The 14,635-nt window shown below is 50.3% G+C and overlaps 1 protein-coding gene across 1 annotated transcript; it reads right to left on the bottom strand.

Annotated features, from left to right (window-relative positions):
- Positions 1-2,218: 2,218 nt before the first annotated feature.
- Ccne1 (cyclin E1) lies at positions 2,219-10,864 on the bottom strand. The gene is made up of 12 exons (XM_090322906.1): positions 10,504-10,864; positions 9,949-10,001; positions 9,735-9,822; positions 9,447-9,518; positions 6,156-6,304; positions 5,865-6,000; positions 5,401-5,547; positions 4,485-4,580; positions 3,840-3,974; positions 3,623-3,734; positions 3,334-3,491; positions 2,219-2,761 (listed from the first exon to the last, which is right to left on the bottom strand). Exons 2-12 carry the CDS (start codon positions 9,969-9,971, stop codon positions 2,627-2,629), a joined length of 1,251 nt encoding a protein of 416 aa, XP_090179032.1. The 5' UTR covers positions 9,972-10,001; positions 10,504-10,864; the 3' UTR covers positions 2,219-2,626.
- Between the last annotated feature and the right edge of the window lie 3,771 nt (positions 10,865-14,635).

The following is a 14,635-nucleotide window of genomic DNA, read 5'->3' on the forward strand; positions in this document are numbered from 1 at the left end:
AGGCCCTGAGTTCAAGTCCTATGACTGACCAAAATAAATACGTACTAAATAAATAAAAATTAGTCTTAAACTGATATGTTAACACATTCTTCAAAGATAAGCTTTTTTATTTTTGGTGATGCTGGAGCCATCATGTATGTGTGTGTGTGTGTCCAAGTACTTGGACTTGAACTCAAGCTTTGGGCACTCAGGACTCTTTTGCTCAGGGTTGGCTCTCTACCACTTAAGCAATGACTCCATTCTGGCTTTTGGGTGGTTAGTTGGAGATCAGTCTCAGATTTTCTTGCCTGGACTAGTTTTGAACCATAATCTTCATATCACAGCCTCCTGAGTAAAGATTTATAGTAGTAGGGTTAGAGGCATGAGCCACATCTATTCTTTAGGTGAAGATTTGGGGGAAAGGGTCAAGTGAAAAAAAAAGATATATATTATATATATATATGTATATGTAATACATATATGAGAAACATATACACACACATATGAATTATTTGGGGATTTGTTTAAATAGCCTTACACATGCCAACAGGTGTTTCACAGCCAGGCTGGGTCCCCTCCCCCCAGTCCTGTGGCTTGCACTCAGAGCCTGAACACTGTCCTTGGGCTTTCCTCAAGGGTAGCACTCTACCACTTGAGCCACAGCACCACTTCCAGCTTCTGTGTATGTGGTACTGAGGAATTGAACCCAGGGCTTCATGCATGTACCACTAGGCCACACTCCTGGCCCCAAGGCTTACTTTTAAGATAAGGTGTTTCTTTTTGCCTGGGCTTGAACTGTGATCCTCCTATTTTTTTTTCTCTGTAGCAGCCAGAATGACAGATGACCACTGAAACACTCAGGGAGTCTTACAATTTTGCCTAGAGTAGCCTCGAACATCAGTCCTCACAGCTGAGATGACCCCTGTGCTCAGCTATTGGTTGAGAAAGGGGCTCCTGAACTTGACTGGCCTTGAACCACAATCCTTCTGATCTTACCTCCCAAGAACTACCCACATTGGCTATTTTTTATTTATTTGTCAGTCATGTGGCTTGAAATCTGGGCCTGGGCAATGTCTGAGTTCTTCAGCTCAAGGCTTGCATTCTATCACTTGAGCCAAAGTGCCACATCCAGTTTTCTGGTGGTTAATTGGAGATAAGCATCTCATGGACTTCCATGTCTGGGCTGACTTTGAACTAAGATCTTCAGATCTCAGCCTCCTGAGTGGCTGGGATTATAGGCATGAGCTACCAGTGCAGGGCTTATCATTTTTTTTTCCAGTCCTGGGGCTTGAACTCAGGGCCTTGGCACAGTCCTTGAGCTTTCTCAAGGCTAGTGCTCTACCACTTGAGTCATAGCACCACTCCCAGCTTTTCCTGTGTACATGGTACTGAGGAATCAAACCCAGGGGTTTGTGCATACTAAGCAAGTACTCTACTAGACCACACACCTGGCCCATTTTTTTTTTTTTTTTTTGCCAGTCCTGGGCTTGAGCTCAGGGCCTGAGCACTGTCCTTGGACTTTCTCAAGGCTAGAGCTCTACCACTTGAGCCTCAGCACCACTTCCGGCTTTTTTCTATGTATGTGGTACCAAGGAATCGAACCCGGGTCTTCATGCATGCTAGGCAAGCACTTTAACCACTAGGCCAAACTCCCGGCCCACACCTGGCCCATTTTTGATTTTTAAAAAGACTGGGGTCATGCCTGTCATTCTTAGTACTCTCGGAGGCTGAGATCTGAGGATCCTGGTTCAAAAAATCAAGACCAAAGTGGAACTGTGGCTGAACTGGAAGAGCTCTAACCTTGTGCAAAAAATGCTCAGGGACAGTGTCCAGACCAAATCCAAGTCCCAGAACCAGCACAAAGAAAAAGTTCTAAGCTGACTGCTGGTGGCTCACACCTGTAATCCTAGTTACTTAGGATGCTGAGATATGAGGATCGCAGGTCAAAGCCAGCACAGGCAGCAAAGTCCATGAGACTCTTATCGCCAATAAACCATTAAAACTAAGCAGAAGTTGAACTGTGGCTCAAATGGTAGCCTTGAGCAAAAGAAACTCAGGGTTAGTGCTCAGGCCCTGAGTTTAAGCCCTAGAATTTACTGGCACCAAAACTAGTAAGAGATCTAGAGCTAGAGGTATGGCTCAAGTGGTGCAGCACCAATGAAACAAACAAGCCAAGTATAAAGCCCTGAGTTCAAGTTCTGGTCACACACACACACACACACCAGGCATGTTCCAAACGTAGTATCACTTTATTAAAAATGGGTAGACATAGCAGCAATGACAAAACCAGAGTTCATAAAGGCCAGGGACACTCGGCTGACAACATGAAGGGGCAGGTTCCCCCCCACTGGCTGTGGGGAGGGGGCCTTTAACTTCAAGCCTCGGTCCTCCCGTGGGGAGTCAAGTGGGTTGAGGACACCATCCGTAGCAGCAAGGGAAGCACCCTCGGGTGTTCTAGAAGGTTCTGGAGGTGGCTGTTGTCCTTGACCCACATGTTTTAAAAAGTGTACGCATTCCATAGAAGACGCTGACCCCGTCCACGGCATCCACACAAGACTTCTGTGGAAGGGGCCCATCACTGAGTACCGGCAAAAGCTGAATGGCAGCAGAGGAACATCCAGGCATTTCTGCACGCCATCTTTGAGTGTCAGGCTTCCTCCTCCTCCTCCTCCTCCAGCTCGCTCTGCTTTTTAATACTTTGAGGAGGGGTAAGGAGCCCGGCAGGGACAGGGGACAATCTATGGTGTTCTGACAATTCCAATTTCTTTGCCTGAGCTTTTTCCTGTGGATAGGAAAAAAAAAAAAGGGTAAGGTGTATTTTATTTTTCTTTGCTGTTTGGGTGTTTTTTTGGTTTTTTTTTTGATCTGAGATCAAAATTTGAACCGATGCCTCCGGTCACTGGCCAGTGCTCTACCTCCTGAGGCATACTTCTAACCCCACGGGTATGGCTTTCTAAGCTACTCAAGAGGTTGAAATCTGAGGATCATGGTTTGAAGCCAGCCAGAGGAAGAAAGTTTAGACCTATATCTTAATTACATGAATGCATATGCACGCGCACGCGCGCACACACACACACACACACACACACACACACACACACGCGCGCGCGCACACACACACGTGCACTAAAAGTAGAGCTGTGACCCAAATAGTACAGCACTAGCCTTAAGCAAAAAAGCCCCCTAAAAACTGCAAATACTCTCAGCCTCCTGATTAGCTAGGGGTGAGTCACTGGTGCTGGTCCCCTTCTACTTATTAGTGATGAGGAGAGGGGGAGGAAAATCAGTATCCCACTCAGAAGGCTGTGGGTAAGGAGATGTGAGTCGAAGAAACTTGGCAGGCCAGGTACTGACCAGAAGCTCCAAACTGTTGGTGTGGGTCTGGATATTATGGGCATCTTCGCATGGGATCCCTCGGAAGTGCCTCAGCTTACAGCTTGGCGTCTCCTGAAAGACCTCGGCGAAGGGCGTCATCCATTCGACACACTTCTTGATGTCTTCCCACTGATACCCTGCCAGGAGAAACATAGCATATGCTCAGCCGGAGGCCTCACACGTGAAAATACAGCGCATGTGCAGCCTCAGGCTGCAAATGACTGTTTTCTAAAGTGACCGCCTGGAGGAAGTCTGGCTGGCACCTTACCTGAAACCTTGGCCACCAGATCAGAGCATGAGAAGTGGAACAAGGCAGTTGCGGCAAGCACCCCGTAAGGAAACTCCAGGCACTCCACATCCAACATACAGAGATCCAGGAGCTAGGGAGGAGGGAAAAAACCCTAAGACTGATGCCAGCACCCACTTCCTGTCACTGGAGTGCAACGGTTGGGGTTGGTTGGCCCCCAGGCAAGGGAACCACTGACCTCTGCAACCTGGATGAAGATCTGCTGGGGATACTGAGGCAGCAGCACCTCACACATATTGTTCAGAAATGCAACCTGCATGTACACGTTTAGCCAGGACACGACAGTCAGAGGGCTCAAACGCCAGTTCAGGGCCTAGAGGAAGATAGCAGAGACTAATGGCAGAGTTTGTAACACAGTCATGTGCTATGTCACCATGTGTCTAGCTTGAGAAGGCAGTCACATTTCAGAGCTGGCTCAAGTACACTATAATCTAACACTTGGGAGGCTGATATGGAGGTTCATGGTTCTAAGCCAGCCTAGGCAAGGTAAGACACTCATATCTCCAGTGAAACAGGAAAAAGAAAGCCACAAGACAAAGACCTGACTCGATGCCCCAGAACGACCACAAAAACCCAGAAAGAGAGCTGGGAGTTTGGCCTAGTGGTAGAGGGCTTGCCTAGCATGCACAAAGACCCAGGTTCCATTCCTCGGTACCACATACACAGAAAAAAAAGCCAGACGTGGTGCTATGGCTCAAAGTGGTAGAGCTCTAGCCTTGAGAAAAACCCAAGGACAGTGCTCAGGCCCTGAGCCCAAGCCCAAGACTGGCAAAACAAATGAAAATAAAAACAAAAAAACCAAACAAACCCAGAAAGACGTTACCTTCATAATCACCAGTTCCATGGTAAGAATCTCATCTCCTGAGCAGGCACCATCAGTGACGTAAGCAAACTGATGAAGTTTTGGAGGGTAGATCTCCTAGAATACAAGGGAGATGGCTTTAGCAAGAGTCCACACTGAAGCCACTGAAAGCAGTTCAACCCTAGTCACTTGTCCAAGAAATGGGCCCCCTGCACGGCTTTAGTGACTCACACCTGTAATCCTAGCTAGTTAGGAGGCTGAGATCTGAGGATTGCAGTTCAAAGCCAGCCCGGACACTAAAAAGTCTGTGAGATTCTTTTATCTCCAATTAACCAACAGAAAACCAGATGTGGCACTGTGGCTCATGGGGTAGGGTGGTAATCTTGAGCTGAAAAGCTCAGGGACAGCACCCAGGTCCAGAGTTCAAGTTCTACAACCTAAAAAAAAAAAAGACATGATCTTGCGTTGCTCAGGTAGGCCTGGAATTGGTGATTCTTCTGCCTCTCCTTCCTGGGTGCTGGGACTACAGACTTGATCCATGGTGTATGGTACTTACTAATACTACTTTTTTTTTGGTGGGGGGTTATGCCAGTATAAGGAAGGGCTTAACCTCAGTTCCTAGGCACTGGTACCTCATGCCTATAATCCTAGCTACTCAGAAGGCTGAGATCTGAGGATTGTGGTTCAAAGCCAACCCAAGCAGGAAAATCCATGGGCTTCTTATTTTCAAGGAACCACCAGAAAACCAGAGGGGAGCTGTGACTCAAGTAGTAGAGTGCAAGCCTTGAGCAAATAAAGCTCAGGAACAGTGCCCAGGGTCCTGAGTTCAAGCCTCAAGATGAACAAAAAAGAGAGAGAGATAAACAACTGTTTTATCTCCCATCTCTGGAGCTCAAAAACGAGCCTTTACTATGTACCAAATGTGACCATCACTTACCTCTAATTTGGCAGCAATAAATAAGGCTGAAATCCCGATGAGCTGTAGAAGAGTTTTCACAATATTTTCTTGTGTTGCCATATACCGATCAAAGAAGTCTTGGGCCAAGTAAAATGTCTCTCTGTGAAGCTTATAGACTTCGCACACCTGGAGAAAAAAAATAGTAAATTTACTTTTAAAACAGGTACTTGAAGAAGAAAGAAAGCTGGGGAGTGGTAGCTCACACCTATAATCCTAGCTACACAAGAGAGTCATGGTTCAAAGCCAGCCTGGGTGAGAATCTTATCTTCAATGAACAAACAAAAAGCTAGAAGGGCTGTGGCTCAAATGGTAGAGGGCTATCCTTGAGAAAAAAAAGGCAGCTCAGGGACAGTGCCTGAGGACCTGGGTCAAATACAAGCTTCAGTATATACATACACACACCACATGCAGAAATGATAATGACACAGAAGGTTCCAACTCACCTCCATCAGCCAATCCAGAAGAACAGTTCGCATTCTAGCCTGCAGGAGAGGGTGTCTCTGCAGAAAGTGCTCATCCCTTAAATACACATGCTCCTTGTTCAACATAATATTCCAGACTTCATCTCGATTTGCCCAGCTACAGGGAAAAAAAGGCAATAGAAAATAAACAAGCAAACAAGACTGCAGACAGGTGTCGGGATGCATGCCCAGGACCCAACAGGAGCAAGAACAGGTATATGTGTATGTGTGTGTGTGATTGTCTGGGGACTGTGTGGCAAAGCCCACACCTACTTCAGTAAAGGCAGTGGTGAGGCTCTGGGTGGTGACCGCTTACGAGGCTGAAACATGGAAATGGGGAACAGCGACTCCTCATCCTCCTCTTTGTCAGGTGTGGGGATCAAGGAGCAGGGGTCTGCACAAACAGAATCACTATCCCAAGGCTGTTAAAAAAAACACACAAAGGAAATGATTGCCTGTGGTATACTTCGTTCCATCCTCACTGATTGTGAATGAATAGACCAGGATTTTAACTGGGGAGTTGGCGGAGGGATTGGTTGGTCAGTGAGTAAACAAAATTCAGGAATCACTTGGGGTTTCCAGTGCAGTAACATCCTGCCAGGTAGGGGGTTCATGTCTGTAATCCTAGCTCCTGAGAAGCTGAGTTCTGAGGACTATGGTTCCTAGGGGGACCGTAGGCCACATTTCAAAGTTAGCCCAGGCAGGAAAATCAGTTGGATTCTTATCTCCAACGAACCTCCAAAAAGCCAGAAGGTTTGGTTCAAGTAGTAGAGCACCACCAGACAGGGTGGCTCACACCTGTAATCCTAGCTACTCTGGAGGCTGAGATGTAAGGACTGCAGTGCAAAGCCAACCTGGGCAGGAAAGTCTGTGAGACTTTCATCTCCAATGAACTACTCAGAAAAAGCTGGAAGTGGCTCTGTAGCTCAAGTGATAGAAGGCTAGCTTTGAGCACAAAAAGGCTCAGGGATAGCACCCAGGCCCAGAGTTCAAGCCCCAGGACTGGCCCAAAAAAAAGTAGGAGTCAGCCTTGAGTGAAAAATCTAAGGGACAGCATAAGTGAGGCCTGAATTCAAGGCTCAGTACTGAGGCAAAAGATATATTTAAAAAAAGGGACTAAGTAAGAGGCTATAAAGACAGAACCCCAGAGACCCACATTCTGTTCATGAATGGGAAGAGTAAAGATGGATAAAATTCCTTTGCACTTGATATACACAAAGCATTGGGCATGCAAATTATCCTTGCACAGTCTCTGCCAACAGCTGTGCCCCAATATTGAGAACAGCCACTTCCTTTCAGTTCTGGTGAGCAGTGCCTTGATTTAAGTTGCTCTCCATTCAAGAATGAACTCAAGCTGCGTGCTGGTGGCTCACACCTGTCATCCTAGCCACTCAAGAGGCTCAGATCTGAGGATGGACAAGATGAAGTCAACTCGGGCAAGAAAGTCAGTGAAATCCTTTATTTCCAACTAACTAGTATAAAAGTCAAAAGTAAAGTTGTGGTTTAAGTGGCAGAGCACCAGCCTTGAGCTTTTCTTAAAGCTCTAAGTTCAAACCCCAGTACCAACATGTGTGCATGGCACGTACGCACACCCAGTGAATTTAAGTTCTGAAGACACAGCCATGTGCCAGCTTCCAAGGCCCACAAATGACAAAGGCACATGTGAAAGCCACTGGAAAGCCTTTGCATTTCCCAGTCGATAGTCCATACACAAATTAGGTAAACCACAAAGTCAGTCTTTTCAAAGGCAAGGCATATGGCAGAACAGTTCAGCTAACTTGAGTCTTCCCTCCAGAAAGATCATTTCTGACATTTCGGGAGAGGAGGACTAGCAGTAAGCTATTGTTTATGACTGCTAAGTACCTGACTCCTCTTACTACTTTTTTGATACCAGTACTGAGACTTGTACTCAGGGTCCATGTTCTTTTTTAGTCAAGACTGGTGCTATACCACTTAAGCCACAGCTCAGCTTTTAGATGGTTAACTAGAGATAATAGTCTCATGCATGTGTCTGCCTGGGCTGGCTTTGATCCTCAGATCTCAGCCCCCTGAATGGCTAAGGATTACAGATATGAGCCAAAGATCCTCTTTCCCTCACCTTTTTTCCTTATGCAAAATCTGAGAATTACCAGTCTAAGATCCAGATTCAAATAAAAAAGTTAGGTCTTGAGGCTAGTAGGATTCCAAGACCTGGATTCAATCCCAATTACTGCCAACAAAAATATTCTATCTTGTGAAAATTAAAACAAAAGCCAAGAATGGAAGCACATGCCTGTAGTCTCAGACTTAGGAGGCTCAAGCAAGAAGAACCTGCATTCAAGGAAGACTTGGGCTGCAAAGACTCCTTGTTTCAAAATAAATAAATAAATATAATAACTAGGTTCCCACTTGGTTAACAGGAAGAAGTTAGCATGTCTCTTTCCACCTCAAAGATAATAGACCTCACTGAACTGTAACAAATAACTAGACAAAAATTCAGGCTAAAAAGGTTCTGCTGTACACCAGAATAAGTTCTTGAAGACACTGCTCTATAAATTGATGGGGAAAAAATTCAAGCAATCTACAATAGGTGTAGAAAGGTAGGCAGGCACTTGTAAATCCTAGCTACTCAGGAGGCCAAACTCTGAGGACTGTGGTTCAAGGCCAGCTGGGACAGGAAAGTGTGACAAGACTCCGACAGTGTAGCACCTCCCCAAATACTCTTATTTCCAGGATCTACCACCCACCACTGTGGCTGGCTGTCAACTTTGTAGTGCGTCACCCATCCAGCCCAGCTGTCCCTGGCTGCTAGTCATGTGTTGTCCACTAACTTCCTTGGGGACCACAGGCTGAGGTCGGATTCTGCTCCTGCTCAGCTTTATCTGTGAGAAAGGCCAAAGGCCTGACTACTTAGTTTGGAGATAAGCTACTCCTTTACCAGAGTCATAACTACAGGCTCCAGCCATCTCTGGAGGCAGAGAGATAAAACAAGGTCTCTCAGTAAGGCACTTTTGATATTGCAATGTTCCACAATGTCAGAGATCTGGCAAGACCTCCCCTAGGAGGGGGAAAAAGAAAAAAAAAAAAGGTATTCAATTAATCTCAGGGAAAAGTTCTGACTGGGGGCAGGTAAAAGATAGGAAAGAATCGGAAGGAGTAGCTTGGTGGCCCGAGGGGATGCTCAAAGCCGCAAAGGGGAAGAGGTTGCTCGAAATTCAGATCTACAGTAGATGGGGATAAAAATTTGAAAAGCACCAAGACAAAACACCCCTTGTGTTTATACAACACTAGCGGCTGCAGCCTGGCCCTGATGACTAAGCTCAGCTCCCAGGGAGGCTGAGATCTGAGGATTGCAGTTTAACGCTGGTGGAGGCCGGAAACATCCAGGAGACTCGTGTCGCTCATGAGCCAGCAAAAAGCCGGAAGTGGAGGTGTGGCTCAAGAGTTAGAACACTAGCCTGGAGCTAGAAGGAGCCAAGTGCGGAAAGCAGAGAGGGGCGGGGGGAGAGTCAGGCTCCGAGGTTCAAACCCCAGCATCATCCAGGAGCGCCCCCCTCCCCCGACACCCCAATACAGGCGACCTACCTGACTGCCACACTGGCTTTTTTTCCCAGTCTTATCAATGTTGGCAATTTCTTCATCTGGATCCTGCAAAAACTAAGAATATCCCAACCCCCCAAAGACAAAAACCAAAAAAAAAAAAGCGGACAGAGAGAAGAGATGGGGTGGGTGGGGGGGAAAGGTGGGTTAGGTGCTGATGGCCGCTTCTCTCCCGGGGGGTCGCCTCCCCCTCCCCAGCCCACGTGTGCGCGGACCCGACTCTGGTACCCAGGCAGGACCGCCCCCTCCCCACCTGTGTCTTTTGTAACTCACCACGGCCACATCTGCTTTCCTTTTTCGGGAGCGCACGGCGGACTCGACGCCTCCGTCTTCTTTCAAGGTGTCCTGCGCGTCCGCATCCCTGCGCAAGCCGGGGTAACCCAGAGGAGGGGGCGACGATGAGGGCCCCCCAGTCTCGGCCGGGCCCCCCCCCCCGCGCGCCCACCCTGTACCCCCGCAGCCCGGGCCCCCGGCCATCGCCACTCACCTCTCCTTCAGTTCCCTCGGCATGGCGCAGGGTTTGGGGCTCCGACCTGAGGCCTGGCAGGGCAGGGGCGGGGGGGGGGGGACAGGGAACCGAGCACCGGGATGAGGAGCCGAGCCCGGGGTCGGGGGGGACCCGGGCCCCTGCCCGCCCCTCCCCTCCCCGTCCCTCCCGCTCCCCTCCCCCCTCCCGCGCGGGCGGGTGGCGGCGGGAGTTCTCTCTTGGCCCGGCCCGCCTTGGAAAATGGCCGATGGGGCCCCGGGTGGCCCTGTCACCCCCGTGGCGCCTCCGGCACAGCCCACGACCCCAAGGCTGAGGTCGGGATCGGGGGGGAGACGAGGGTCCTCTCCCCCCCCCATGACCTACCGCGCCCCATCTCCTCCCGGGGAGCCCACGCTGCCTCAGTGTCCCCTTCAACAGTTCTATGTCGCCAGGTCGGGGCTTCCGGCGCTAAGTCTCGGGGACCCCCTCCCCGACCCCTCGAGTCCCAGCGACCCGGCCTCGCCCCCCACCCCCCACGCCTGGCCTGGGCCTGGCGGCCCCCAGCGCGCTCCTTACCCGAAGCGACGTCCGCGGGAAACGGAGGCACGAGCCGGGACTGGGCGGCGCTGGTGGACGGTGGCGGCGGCGGTGGCGATGGTGGCGATGGTGGCGGCGATGGTGTGGCGGGATCCGCGCCTGCCCCTTACACCGCGCTGGCGGCCGCGCCGGCTGCTCCTGCGCCCGGCTCTGAGCGGGACATTTAAAACTCCCTGCGCGCGGAACCGGCACGACCCGCCTTCGGAGCCCGCCCTGACACCGCCAAAGCCCCGCCTCGCCCAGCCCCGAAGCCGCTGAGCGGCCGCCTCCGGGCTCCGGCCCGCCTCGCGTCCGCCCTCGGCACCGCCCCGCCGCGCCGCGCCGCCAGCCCGCCCGGCTCTCGGGACCGGGCCGGGGGGGCGGAGCCAACACAGGAGGCGGGGTCGGATTTGGAGGGTGGGTCGTGGGCGGGGCCTATCTGAGAGGGAGGCGAGGCCAAGTGACAAGGCCTGCGCGGCAGAAGAGACCGGCGCGGGGGCGTAGTGGGCGGGAGCCTGGCGTGGTGGGCGTGGCTACGCAGACTTGGCGCGCGCGCGTGCTGGGCGGAGGGGCGGGGCCGGACCGCACGCGGGAGAAGTCTGGCGCGGGCGCCAGGGCAGGGGGGCGGGGTTTGGAGGCATTGGAGGCGGGGCTTAGCGCGGAAAGCCACGTGGTCCGCGCGGGTGGATTTGCTAGTCCGCAGGGTCTGGGCCGGGTGGGAACAGGTGCAGGACTGGCCGGGTGCAGAGACCGCCGGGCATCCGCTTTGCCGCGCGTTTTTCCCGCCACATCCTCTTTCTTTCCTCCCCCCCACTCCATACACAGTCTCTAGGACCCTGAATCCCGGGCTTGGATGTCCCCAAGGTCAAGTGTGTGGTCCCTCCCCTGGGCTTTATGCCATAGCTGTTACTACTGGCCGAGCGCGCGTTCACATCCATCCATCCATCCATCCATCCATTCATTCATCCATCCATCCATTCATCCATCCATTCATTCTAGGGTTCACAGACCTTCCATGTGCTCTTCCCATGCTGGCCCCTCCCCTGTGATCCTTTCTGATCCGGGCGATTTCTCCCTGAAGCCAGCCCTTCCAAATCATGTATTCTCAGGCCTGGCCACAATCTGTCCTGGCCCAAAAGAGTCCGGTGAGGGGATCCTCGTCCTTCTCAGCTCTTCTGTTTGCTCTATGTCCATCCGTTTCCCCTGGCCTAGGAGACCACACCTTGCCCTGGGCAAGGGAGACTTTTCACATCCTATTTGTGAATGGGAGAAGTGGGGGAGAGCGGGAGGGGGAGAAGCACTGATCCTGCTACTCAGGAGGCTGAGACCTGAGGATTGTGATTCAAAACTAGCCCCGGCAGGAAAGTCTGTGAGAATGAGCCACCAAAAAGCCGCAAGTGAATCTTTGCCCCACAGCCTAAGTGGTAGAGCACCAGCCTTGAGAGAAAAAGCAAGCCCTGAGTTCAAGCCTGTTGGTACCTATGCCAAAAAAGTCAATATGCATAGCTTTCCTTCATCTGCTGAGCATTTCTATTCCAAACAGAACTGGCACAGGAGCTGTCAATGATAAATCATTTGGAAGGGTTTAAACTAGAGATGCAGAGTGAGGGCTAGGATGAGAAAATCCTGGGGCTATGACTTTATGAGTGGACAGGGGAATCCAGCCCAGCCTTGGGTGCTGAGTGTGCATGAAAGAAGAATGTGAGGCGGAGGATGAGCAAATTGCCAAGGCAACATAATAGCCTGGCCTAACAGTTTGGAGTTTTCCCAAGTTACTGGAGTGCCCACTGGTCTGGGGTAGCTTGTCTTAGAGTGTGAGTTTTTTTCACTGCATGTCTCCATTAGATTTAGAGCATAAAGCATTAATGCACCATGGGTGAGAGTATGAATTGCTTCCTTCCTTCCTTCCTTCCTTCCTTCTTTTTTTTCTTTTTCGTGTATGTAGTGTGTGTGTGTGTGTGTGTGTGTGTGTGTGTGTGTGTGTGTGTGTACTGGAACTCGAACTCAGGGCCTAGGTGTTGTTTCTTAGCTTTTTCACTCAAGGCTGGTGTTCTACCACTTGAGCCATGCCTCAAGAGGTAAAGTTGGGAGTGCTTTTGCTTAGCTTTCTGTGTGACCCTGGCTCTGACTGCTAGTGGAAAGGTCAGGACAGGAGCCAGGATTCAAAGGTTACTGAGAAGCAAGTCCATGCAGAGTGCAAATTTGGAGTGTTCTCTCCCTTAACGTGAGACCCTGAGTTGGCTCTTTTTTGTGTGTGTCCGTACTGGGGCTTGAACTCAGGGCCTCATAGTCTCACTTGGCTTTTTATTATTATTATTACTCTCAAAGTCAGTCCTCTACTACTTGAGCCACAGCTCCACTTCTCCAGTTTTTGACTGGTTCACTGGAGATAATAATCTCAGTCTTTCCTGCCCAGGCTGGATCCTAAGGATCTCAACCTCCTGAGTTGCTAGAATAACAGGCACACTAGTGCCTGATTTCTGACAGAAACCCCCCTCCCAAAGTTGCCTACTTGCCACCCTGACACCCCAGAGTAGAGAAACCTGGTGTGGGAAAAGGTGATGAGGAGCGGGTTAGGGTAACTGAGACCTGGCTACAATTCCCTAGAGCTCACATGTCCATGCACAACTTCAGCCAATAGGCAGCTCTGGCTCCAGCCTAAGTCCTCTTACTACTGGGGAGTCTGTCTGCCAGGCTGAAATCTGTGATCAATTAGACATTTCCAAGGAAATTAACATGGGCTTTTCCACTTAGTATACCATGGATGGATCCTGTGCTAAACTCAAGATTAGAAAAGAACAGAGACGAAGTCTACAGACACTTCCAGAACTGAGGATGTGTGTCCCGACTGGAGAAGGGGGTAGCTATGGGGGAGGGCAACTATGACAGCATCCAGTTACTTTCCTCTGCATGGCCAAAGGCACAAGAGGGCTTTGTTCTATACAAGACCACCATATCCCCCAGCTTTAAGTTAAATCTCCTCATTTTGGATTAAAAAAAAAAAGGGCACAGCTGCAGAACAGGGAGGGGGGATTGGAGACAGCCAGCCCAGACATCTCCCTCTGGTCAGGGAGCAGCATTTTTTTCTGAAAAGCACCTCCCTTCTCTGTACTTTGAAGAGAGGGGGGAATTTGACCAATCAGAGCGGTGCATTCCTAGCTCTCTGATTGGTTAAGACTTAGACCCAGGGCCCAGATCTGACCAATGACAAGCCTTAGGAGTTGCTAGGCTAACTTGGAAGTGGGCCTGGAGCCATGAGGCCATCTTGCCACATAATTTGACCTGCTGGGAAGGGAAGTTCTTCCTGGAGAGCTGCTAGGCGGGTCTCTGATTTGTTGAACCTCTATGAGCCAATCAGGCTCAAGATGGGAAATCCTAGGAACTTTCTGGATGCTGGAACCAATTAATTGTTTACATGGATTTACAGGCAGTTGGAGTGAAGTTTCTTATTACTGACAGGCAAGAGTCAGTTTCAGCTACTAAGAAAAGAGTACTGTCACAGGTTATTCAGCCTGCCACACATGCCATGCTCATCACCCAGTACCACAAAGACCTTTGTGTGTGTGTGTGTGTGTGTGTGTGTGCACGCGCGCGTGTGCGCACACGTGATGGTAGTAGGACTTGAACTCAGAACCTAAGTGCTATTTATTCCTTTGCTATATTTTGCTCTACCACTTGAGACATACTTCCGTTTCTGACTTTTTTTTGGGGGGGGGGGCTCATTAACTGGAGATAAGAGTCTCTTGGACTTTCTTGCCCAGGGCTGGCTTCAAACTGTGATCCTCAGATCAGAGTAGCTGGAATTACAGGCATGAGCCACAGACCTGAGACCCTTTTCTACAAGGCCTAGAAAGCAACTGACTGGCATGCAGGGCCTGAGGAAGAGGATGGATATAAGCTTCCCTGCTTTCCCCAAATCCCTGCCTGCCTGACAGCAACCCTCAGTCACCATCAAGGTCCATTGCGGTTCACTAATGAAGTGGCCACCTAGGGTCCAGCATCAGTGGATCCTGCCTCCTTATCCCTCCCCTCAGGAGCTGTTAGGAGCCCCAAGTTGTAAGCAATGTGGACCTACCTACCCCCCACCCCCCACCCCCAAGAAACAAGAAACAAGAAAGAAAAACACAGCTTT

The sequence above is a fragment of the Megascapheus bottae genome, chromosome 31, assembly GCF_031878675.1.
Source record: "Megascapheus bottae isolate mThoBot1 chromosome 31, mThoBot2.hap1, whole genome shotgun sequence".
Lineage (NCBI taxonomy): Eukaryota > Metazoa > Chordata > Mammalia > Rodentia > Geomyidae > Megascapheus > Megascapheus bottae.